The 11,273-nt window shown below is 44.3% G+C and overlaps 1 protein-coding gene across 1 annotated transcript in view; it reads left to right on the top strand.

Moving 5' to 3' along the window:
* Positions 1 to 1,242, top strand: part of LOC123972938 (probable helicase with zinc finger domain) — a 12,105-nt gene extending 10,863 nt beyond the window's left edge. Inside the window, exon 5 of the mRNA XM_046052716.1 lies at positions 1,112 to 1,242. Coding sequence (XP_045908672.1) covers positions 1,112 to 1,242 — 131 coding nt within the window. The remainder of the gene's footprint in view (positions 1 to 1,111) is intronic.
* The last annotated feature ends 10,031 nt before the right edge of the window (positions 1,243 to 11,273 follow it).

Raw genomic sequence — 11,273 nt, 5'->3', positions numbered from 1 at the left:
ATCCAAACCGCGAGCGGGAGAAGCCGAGAACGGGCTCCCGAACGAGGAAAGGAAGCGTCGGAGCCAGCGGATGAAGGTCGGGAAAAAGCCTCAGCCGTACCGAAATCCTCCGACAGATCACGCTGTGAACCCATGAGTGAAGCCACCAGGCCGCCTCAGCGGCTGCAGGGCCCACGCCACGGGGAAAACACATCCGGCCATCCTCGGAAAAGAGAGCCATGCTGTACCTCAGTACCCGCACGGAAAGGGCTTCGCAAAGGGCGCAGGCAGCCCCCTCGAGAGCTGCCCGTGCGTGCTCCATCCCCAAACATGAGACACACATCTCATGAGAATCTCCATCCGTGATGTACCGAGGGCAAGAAAAAACACACCTTCTGTACATCTGGTTGCCGGACATGCTGGTAGACTTCTTCTTCAGGTAAGACATACTGCTTGTAGGACTGGAGCTTTCTTCAAACAACATACAGAGCGCCTGCTGAATAAAAAAAAGCTAATGATGAGTGTGTACAGGTGTGCTTTATACTCCTCCGGTTATTCCGTCACACCTTACCGTTCTAGCAACAAGCCAATAGGATTGGAGTGATTTCATTCACGTTCAGACCTGCTTCACCTAGAGGCGTTCCCATAGTGTCGTAACCGACGCAGTTCGAGTTCCCTCGAAGGGGAACACACAGAAACATCAGAAACAATCATAATATATATCAGGTGAAACACATTCCCCCCAATATATTGATAGGTTATATAATATATATTTAGCTGTTCTATGACAGGCAACTATGCACCGCCGTCTGGAATAATCATCAGCAAATGTAATGATAATCATTACTAAAGTTAACAAACTGAGATGAACAAACAGTTTCTAGTATTAGGGTGTTTCCTGCTGCAGTTCCACGTGCGGTTTGTTCAAGTTGTGTTGCCACAGCTGCGGGTGAGTCTCTTTTTCAGATGTATTAAAAAGCTGAAAACTAGAATGTGATATGAGTTTTCTGTAGGAGAGTTTTGTTCCTGGGATCACAGCACAGTGCAGGTTCCAGAGCGGGGCCCCTGGCTCCAGAGGGCAAAGCGCTCTGCTGTGCTCCGCCTCTCTTTGTCTCCGGGACTCTGCTCCCAGCGGCAGAAGAGGAGGGAGGCTCTCCCTGGACGGCCGCGTCCCCACGGACGACCCCCTCCGCTGGGGTTTGGTCCCTGCCGTTGGTCTGCTTGGACCTGGAGAAGGACGGCCGTCTGAAGAGAGAGAGCTGAGAGATCTGAGCTGACAGACCTTCATTTAATGACCTTCCTGTTTGTTTCACGTCACGTCTGCTGCTTAACAAAACACTGGTTATTTCCAAGCAATAACATTTTAACAGTATAAGAAAGACTTTAGACTGAAGTGTCTAACGGTGAAACAACTCTTTGGATGCTACAAAGCGATCCATTTAAACTTTATAAAATCGTACCCTACCCACAAACCTTATGGAGTTAATACAGAGAGCAGTTAGCTCAACAGCTGAGGATGAATGTAGTTTAGTTTACGATTGTCTAAACACTAACTTGACCACTATCCTGGATTTATCGTCTCCATCTGAGGAAGCGAGAGTGAAACTACAATTCACTGCATTACAGATGTCAGACTTTCCATTTAATTTAATGTGCTGATCATTTCATTTCTATCTCAGTACTCCAGATAGCATATCCAGGTCTGTGAAACCATGATACTGGGATACTCCTAATCTTTACAAATCAAAACAGTGCATGTGTAAAAACACTATCTGACATTTTTAATAAGGTAACTGTCTGTAATTCCAGCCCTTCGACACACTGTAACCCTGCTCACCAGTATATTGTGTGTTTCACTGTATTTGTGCAGACAGGGATAGTAAATTTAATAAATTTTTGTATTTATAATTTTAATATGTGTGTGTTTTTCCAGGCTGTAAATGATGATCGTTTCCCACAAACACCTTAAATGCTGTGTGTCAACATACGTAGGTTACTGTTTCCTGAATGTAGTTTAAGGCAGATAAAACTAGGCTAAAACATCATGAGTGAAGTCAGAGAGGGTTCAGGGCCTTGCTCAGGACAGGAGCACCTTCCTTCGGCACTGGTCCGTACTGGACTCCAACATTGAGGCCTCCGGTGTCCCCACGGACTGAGCTGATCACACCAATAGGCTACAGCCTCTGCCACAATTACGGATTTGATCAACACTAAACAAGGTTTTTATGTGTCAGTGTTTTATTAATAGGCCCGCTTCATTCAGGGCTGTTTCAGAAATGTTTTGGATCAATAGCTACTCATATAGCCGAGGCATACAGGATACAGCAGCATCTTATTCAGCAGGGGTAGAAAGTAAGTAGGCCTTCTTCATTTACTCAAGCGCTGTAACAGGAGACTCAAGATTACTACTGAAGCTGCTAAAAGGCATACTTCGCTACTTGTACATACTTATGTGGAAGTTCAATATTTTTATTGTTATTTAGAAATAATAATATTTTTTATAAATGCTGTTTTTTGTCAGCGGTGGGTAAATTATGTATCTAATGACTGAAGAACTTTGTAGTTTTTTATTTGACATGTAGTTCAGTGTGAAATCCTGCACCCTTAGCTTTGGTGTGATCCAGTATCTCTTGTGTTCTCCTGATGTTTCACTCAGTTTATTGCGACTCGCTACCACTGTGCACTGGACAGGTAACAACCAATCAGATTGTGTGAGCTGTGCGTTGCTGTCCACAGTATTATATGGGTCAGAAAGAGCTGGAGGGACTAAACCAGACAAGCTGCTGAACCAACGCAGTAAAGTGAAAGCTGCACAGAAATGCAGAGTCCAAATGGACATCTGGACTTGTTTCTTCGTTTCCCTCGGGGTCTTTCACTGCAGACCAATCAGAGTCTCTTACAAGGCCTGCTGGAAGAGAGGAAATGGCTCACAGAACAACCAAGAAACAATCCAATACATCAAGCAGAAGATCAGGGAGAATCCACCTCCTGATAGAAGCATCAACCTCTTCCACTGTTTGAAGGAAGTGGATGATCGAGGTCCAACAGTACTTCAACTCAGGAAGTCTCTGCACAGATGAACTCTCTCCTGCTCAGTGGTCAGCTCTGGTCTTCATCATACTGTCTTCAGAAAAAGATCTGGACGTGTTTGACCTGAAGAAATTCTCTGCTTCAGAGGAGGCTCTTCTGAGGCTGCTGCCAGTGGTCAAAGCCTCCCAGAAAGCTCTGTAGGTAACCAGCGAGCTGAAAATATTTAATATACTGTACATACATTAAATGTTGTCTTCAGATCTTTTTACTTGTTGTTTCACCAGACTGAGTCTCTGTAACCTCTCAGAGAGAAGCTGTGAAGCTCTGTGCTCAGTTCTCAGCTCCCAGTCCTCTAGTCTGAGAGAGCTGGACCTGAGTAACAACAACCTGCAGGATTCAGGAGTGAAGCTGCTGTCTGCTGGAATGGAGAGTCCACATTGTGAACTGGAAGCTCTCAGGTAAGGATTCATCAACATGTTCAGCAGATGGCCATGTATATCTCAATTTAAAGGCAAAACAAGTGAATTATGAAGAATTAAGCGTGAAGCTTAATATATCTTGATATGATGTTTAATTCATGTTGCAGTGGGTGAAAGACCCTGGGTTAACCCTGAAAAAGCAGAAAGGACCTGCATTATGTCAACAACTGAGCCAAGAAGAAAAAAATAACTCCAAAAGAAAACACAAAGCTTATTATTATTATTTCAAACAGAAACTGGTGGACCAACCATAAAGAGCTTTTTCTACACCACATCAATGGAGCACTCTATTCTTAGAAACATGACATTTACTTCAATGTAAACAAACTGCAGAAAGGCCTCTTGAGTTGAGCGTCTGACAGCTACTCTCCAGTTTTCTGCAAAATGCATCGGTCCCGCTGCAAATTTCACCCCGAGTCCAATGCCGCAAACGCTCCAGCGTCTTCCTGTCAAAAGTTATTCAACAATGCATGTCAACCTCCAATGTCTTCCCCTCCTCATCCCCATTCCTGCCTGCTTGTGTCCGCTGCCTACTTCCTACAGCCTTCACAGTGGCTTTACACTAACAGCAACCACTCAGGGACTTTTGGGACAGCGTCTGACAGCTGTCTCTAAAGGGCATCAGTCTACTAGAAATTCCACCCCGAGTCCAACGCTGCCCCTCCCCTGCCTCTACCGCCCTCCTGTCAAAAGTTATTCAACAATGCATCTCGCCGCACTCATTCTGCTTCCTGGGCACCATCATCTCCCAGGACCTCAAGTGGGAGCTGATCATCACCTCCCTCACCAACAAGGCCCAGCAGAGAATCTACTTCCTGCGGCAGCTGAAAAAGTTAAACCTGCCAAAGACACTGACGGTGCACATTCACCACCGCCATCATTGTGTCCATCCTCACATCCTCCTCTCTGCACGTGTAATTATTCTTTGATTTCATGACATGCGCAAACCTGGAATACTGCACATATTTCTTGTCAATTGTTGATCCTTGTTGTTCTATATATTTGTATTTTGTCACTTTATATATTTATCTACACAATATCCTCTTCTGCTGCAATATGTCTGCACAACACAAACCCAGAGGAATGAACATGTGAATCTCTGCCACCTTGTTCTTTCTCTGCACACGGTTGTATTATTCTTCTCTATTCTTTTATTCTTCTTATATAACTATGCTCACATTGTCAATGTTTGCACATGCTTGTTAGTTACCCTGTCAATTTTGCGCTCTCTTTTTCCTTTAGTGTTATAGCATAATTTTTGTATACTTTACTTCTTATTTATTCCTATTTTTCAAACGGCAGGACCGCACTCCGCTGCCTTTTTTAAATTGTGGGAAACATGAAATCTGGCCTTTAAAGGGACTGTGCATTTTGTTACTTGACTGGAAGGGGATGTGCAATCTCTAAATATGGTAGCGTGCCATATCTACCGTCATGGCTGCAGTGGCTCAATGTGTAACCGCTGGATACTACGTAGCAATCCCAGTGTTAATGTGATTCCACTATGATTGTATCTGTAGATGGAAGGTAAATTTTATCACACTGATACGTGTTGTGTGACTCTATTGTCATTTCTTAAATGTTAGTGTCAGCTGCAGTTGTTGTGATGGCTGTGTGATGCCAGACGCTGTGGTCCCTTCAATTTCTCCAAAGGGAGACGATAAAAGGCTAACCTTATCTTTGTTCTATTACTGAATGTCAACACTCGTAGAGTGTGGTGTCAATGCATTACATCTGTTTGTTTGGACTAATAAAGCCTGCTTATCATCCCCATTCCTGTGATGGAAATGTGATATTTTACTGGGTTCACTGTTTTACCTTTTATGCTGCATTATTATAAGCCTATGTTTTCATTGTGTGCTTTTTGATCATTTTATTATGTTGCAGCTAGGTCAAGGTTCCCGTGAGAAAGTCGCTCCTTAGAGGCTTTTCATATCTGACCGTCCTTGATAGTGTTGTGGTGGCAGCCCGGCTGACGGTGAGTGTCCTGGTTTTTTCTCCTTTCTATCAGTTATTCTGCTTTTTCCTTGGTTTTCTGTTCCCTGCCTGCCTCCCTGTGTTTTCTCCCCTGTGTGCTCTCTCTCCCTCTGCTCCTGAGCCAAGCCAACTACCTGCACCTGCATCTCATCAGCCACCTCGTCAGCCTGCCACACCTGCCAGTAATCACCTCATGCCTGCCTGTATTTCAACCCCGGTTCTCCACACCATCCTCGCTTGATCGTTGTTGCTCCATACCCGGTGCCACCTCCGTGTTCAGGCTTTCATGTTTCTTGTTTTTTCACATTTTCCCTGTGCTTTGTCACTGTTTTCTCTAACCCTGTCTCTCTGTCTGTTTCCCTCCCAGGTACACTCACCCTCGTCCTCCATTCAGTCGGCTGGGCTCATCCTCCTTGGACTTTCCTCACGGCGTCCTCCCTGTTCCCCCGCCTCTCCTCGCTTCCTCTGCCCCTGTGTTCCCCAGCTCCCTGGCCCCCAGGCTCCTTGGTTCCCCGTGCCTGTTTTCCCCGACATCCTCCTCTCCCTCCACTCCAGTCCCTCTGAACCTTTTTCCCTCAATAAACCTCAATAAAAGTGCTGCATTTGGGTCCTCTCTGTCCACACACCACACAACTTCATAACCGATAGGCCTTCATCTCAGGACAGTTGGTTCCTACTCCCAGACTGGTTGCGCTGTGTATGTTTGTCTGACCTTTTGCAAAGAATAAAAGACTATAAGGACATCAGGATTGAACTCTTTATTTCACAAGACTCACTTAAGGTTTCAATCCGGTTACACTGCTGACAATTCGGCCTGGCTGTTGCTGCTCATGTAAGCTCAGTAAGCAGATTTTTTTTAATGGCAGACATATGGTGGAAGGAAGTTTTTTTTTTTTTTTTAGCCTCTCCAAAGTTAGAAATCTAGCTTTTCTGTGGTCAAAAATGTATGGTTTGCAACGTCATTGATTATTGGACAATTCTACACAACATTGCCTTCAAAATGGTATTTCCGGGCCATCTTGGGAAAATGGCAGCCATCTTTATTTTTTATTTTTTTTTGCGTGGCTAAGGGGTTTTAACTGCAGACTGTGCAGGACTCAACTGCTCGGATTTAAACCAGAACCAAGAGGTCTGATCACATCACACCTGTTTGAACCTCTTTACATCGGCTTGCTGTTTGTTTCAGGACAGATTTTCAGATCTTATTGATCACTTTTCAGGCTCTCCAGGACCTGGCTCCAGAATAGATTTTGGATCTTTTAACTCCTTATGAGCCTTTGTGTAGTTTGAGATCTTCGGGCTCCTGTTTCTTTCTGGGTCCAGGCTAAAAGCTAAAGGGCCCAAAACACACTTTCATAATTTATTTTACTCTTTTTCTTCTTTTATCCTGCATATTTAATATTTTATCCCCCCTCATGTATTTTATCATATACTGTGGTATCTTTCTCTCTCTGTGTCTCTTGTGAAGCACTTTGTACTTTGTTTTGATGAGTAAAGTCTATAAATAAAGTTTATTATTAGAATAGAAATCCCAGTCTTCTGTAGTTCAGCTGTGGTCACAGTTTGCTCCTCAGTCCCTTTCTTCAGCCACACTCTCTCATCCCCAACCCTCTGCATCTGTCCTGTCTCTCATCTTCTGTCCATCAGCTCCCCAGACCTGCCATCCTCAAGCTGTCCACCAGAGGCCCTCGGACTGTTACTCCTTTCCCTGTCACCTGACTGCCCCGCCCACCTGCACACCTGTTCCCACTTCCTCTGTCCTGCAGCTACCTGGCCTACTCCGCCCACTCCTCACCTACAATTCATTCCCTCATCAGACCATAGATACCGGTTCACTTCCTCTGTTCAGGACCAGTTCATCAAAGCTGCCTTGTTGGACTTTGTGTTTCTGTTACCTGGACTTAGAGATGCTGACCAACACCTGAAGCTCCTTTATGTAAAATAAATCCCTGAGCTGCACCAGTCTGCCTGTTTCATCTGTGTTTGGGTCCAGTCCCCGTTGTCCTGCATAACCCACCGGGACAGAGTCCCAAATGTTTCCAGGAGGATCCACTGAGCCCAACACCCACATCATCCTGAGCAGCAGTGACGAGGCCCCTGAGTGGCTGCACTGAGGTTAATGTCCAGGTGGACGGGCACAAAGTGACTGTGTGGACAGTGGAGAGGTGGACATGTCTTTGGCTGTGGGTCCTGCTCGGGTCCTTTATTATGTCTGCTTTGCCGATCAGAGTCAGCTGAAGGAGACGTTTTCTTTTTTCGAGGCTTTTATCCTGAAGCTTGAAACTCTGACTGCCAGTGTACCAACAGCTGCGCAGAGGTGGAGCTTACTGAGTGTACATCAACAAGCAGCTGGAGCATCTGATCCAGGAGCAGCGCAGCGCTCAGGCCAAACTCAGGCCAGAGGAGGAGTGACTGAGAGGACCAGAGTCCTGGCAGAGGTCAGTGAACACATCGTACATTTTCACTCTGCGGTCGAGTCCATGTGGAGAAAGATCTCCAAGAGTTTGAGGGAGAAACATCTTCAGAGTTTGACTCTCTGTACCAGAGTCTTTAGGTTTCCTGCTGTTTTCCAGCTTCTCACCTGTTCTTATCTGACAGCTAAACTTCCTGAAGCTGACCATGAAATGAATATCTGATTCTTTCCATTTGGTTCCAAGTATTTCCATGTTGTTTAATCTCAACTCAAGAAGTCAGAGACATTTTAACCTCCAGCCTCAAATCTAATATTCCCAAATACTATTTAAAGCCTGAGAGCTGATGGGAAGAATATTTGTGAGCTGGAAACTCTTCTTCACCGTCATGTGACCTGAATGCAGCATCAGTGTTACAGGGTGTGACTGCTGTGAACAAAGTGACATAGTGTGATATTCCATCTATTTAAATGTCTCTTTACTGATGCTGTTTGAAGCTGCCAAAGGATCTGAGCTGACAGACCTTCATTTAATGACCTTCCTGTTTGTTTCACGTCACGTCTGCTGCTTCACAAAACACTGGTGGAGCCTAAACATTGTGCTCGCAGAGCAAATTTCCAAGCAATAACATTTTAACAGTACGAGAAAGACTTTAGAGCGAAGTGTCTGACGGTGAAACAACTCTTTGGATGCTACAAAGCGATCCATTTAAACTTCGTACCCTAACCCACAAACCTTATGGAGTTAATACAGAGAGCCAGTCGTCTCTGTACAGACTCAGTTGCTGTAATGATGTATATCAACATACGTACAGGTATGTAGTTTCACTTTTTCAGAAAGACAAATGAAAGAAATACTCAGCATCATATTGAGTCAGATAAAGAAGATAGTTTTTCTATTTCTGCACTGAAATGTCTGAAAGGAATTTCCTTTTGAAAACAAGAGCCAAAGGAGAAAATGTAACAACTGATCTGTGGTAGTATCATTGCTATGAAGACATGCACACACTTGTTCCACCAGTTTGTTTGGTCTCCAGATATGTTAATACGTTTGTTTCTTGTACCTTTTTGTTGGAGCCTGATTGGCTTTTGGAGTTCCTGTCTGCCGTCCCATTGGCTGGTCTGGTGCCTTTTCTCCAGCTGTAGAGTCGGGCTGCTCCGTGATCTCAGCTGCTGTTTTACAATTGGATGAGGGTTTTTTTGCATGCAGCATCAGTGTTACAGGGTGTGACTGCTGTGAACAAAGTGACATAGTGTGATATTCCATCTATTTAAATGTCTCTTTACTGATGCTGTTTGAAGCTGCCAAAGGCTCAGTGAAGTGTTTCCATGTCTTCCTGCAGTGAACATCACAGCAGGTTAACAAGTGAAGTGTGGAAACTGATGCACAACACAAGAGGGCGCCTTCATCCTGCTAACCAGGGATGTAGTGGAGGTTAAAGCTCCTCAGCTCACTTTGGCTGCACTTTGAGTTCACAACATGTTTTTAGGCTGATAAAAAGCTTCCTAGTAAAAGTGCATTGTGTCACACATCATGGTAAATGGTGTCAAAGCACTAAAAGTGCTAAAAGATACAATCTCTGTTTGCTTCCTTAAAAATCCAGTCAGCTCTCTGTGTGAAGTTCAGGCGGCCATCAGTCACAGCTCCCAGATGTTTAAACGGCTGACAGTTCCTACAGGGGATCCAGTGAAGGTCAAAGGGTGAACTTTATCAGGAGACTCTTGTGTGTTGCTGGATAAGATCAGTTCTTTGGTTTCACCTCCATTTATTAAACCCGCTCTCCTCACACCACTGCTGCAGAGAAACTACATGATTAAAATATGGGCCATCTTTTGCAGAGTCCCCCTCACACAGAAGGCCAACCAGGGCCACATCATCAGCACACTGTAGGAAGTTAAAGTGGGAGACTTGGAATTTAAACTGTGGTGGTTTTGGGGGGGAGCCGACAGGCGCCAGTGCCCCTGTAACACAGACCTTGGTCCCATTTGTTTTTGGGGGTGGGCCGGTCAGATTGATAATGATATCAGTGTTTCCCACACATACGCTGTACTTGGGCGGCCGTTCAGGTAGCCCAAGTAGGCCTGCCTATTTGGCGATCTATTTAAGCATTTTGCAGAGAAACACTGAGAGAGATGCCATCTGTTACGTTATAAGATGCAGACACGGGGGATATTTTACACACACAGCGTTGCAGTTATTTATTTATTTTATTTATTTATTACAGGGACAGTGCATATTCATAAACATTTCTGTCAATATGCCAGAATTAGCCTAAAGGCTATTTTTCATCTGGTGTCAGTTTCGATAGGCTTCCTCGTTAACAAGCCTCCTCCGCGCGCCTGCGGCTGAAAACGGAGTCGCAGGTGGAAATGGCGAGTGCTTCATCCACTTTATAAAACAATTTAATCAGAACAATGTCACCATCAGCCCCGTCTGGAGGTCTTTGAAGTTGTCTGTTTTTTTCTTGTTTCTTTTTTATATTAAATTTTTATCATTATTATTTTTAAATTCATTTTTAAGAAATTTTTGATTAATTAGTTTTTGATTAATACATTTTTTATTAATCAAAAATGTATTCACGTGCACGACTATTACATGCACCATGCGCTTGCGCGTTCACATGCACGAGCTTTGCTAACCTTTATATACTACTCAAACTGCTGATGGAGAAAGTCAACAGGGCGACACATACAGGGAGAGAGAAAAAGAAAGAGGTAGGGCGAGCAGAGGTGTGTGTGCGCTAGAACTGAAGGCAAAGAGAGCAGATTCAAGTAGGCCAGCAGGCAAACCCTAAAATAAGGTGGAGATTAAAGTAGAATTAAAATGGTTAAATAAGAAACAAGCTGCTGCTAGAAATAGAAATCATTCTCTGGGAAACTCTGAATATATAAATACATTGTTTTTACAGGACAACGGTGCAGAAGATGAGGTTTTATCACTTGCAAAACTTTACTATGGGTATAATAATAATAAGCCCAATAATCAGGGTGTGATTTGTGTAAAAAAAAGTTTGCTAGAACCAGAAGGCTACAGCCAGAGGCCCCTGGTCTGATCAGTGCTGTGAGGAAGGATGCTGCTGTAGGCCTGGCAGAGACCGGGAGGAGGGGGGTAGAGCTAGGAAGGAAACAGGGACACACAAATGTTCGCTTTGTAATTAACTCTGCAGTAGACAAAGACAGTAACAGCAGACAAACAGACAGAGCACACAGACTCTACAACATGCTCAGATGGAAAGCCGTTGTTCTGACTGTATGTGTAAATTTGTTATAAACGTGCTCTAATAAACTGTTGAGCTTTGTGTGCCAGTCACATTAAATGTTACAGATCTGTGACATACGCTCGTCCTACTGCTTATATTATTTCACCGCCTGCACACAAAGTAGTGAACATGTGTTTG

This window comes from Micropterus dolomieu, linkage group LG01 (assembly GCF_021292245.1).
Source record: "Micropterus dolomieu isolate WLL.071019.BEF.003 ecotype Adirondacks linkage group LG01, ASM2129224v1, whole genome shotgun sequence".
Classification (NCBI taxonomy): Eukaryota; Metazoa; Chordata; class Actinopteri; order Centrarchiformes; family Centrarchidae; genus Micropterus; species Micropterus dolomieu.
Note: the sequence above shows the minus strand (reverse complement) of the source record. Positions and strands in the feature narration are given on the sequence as shown.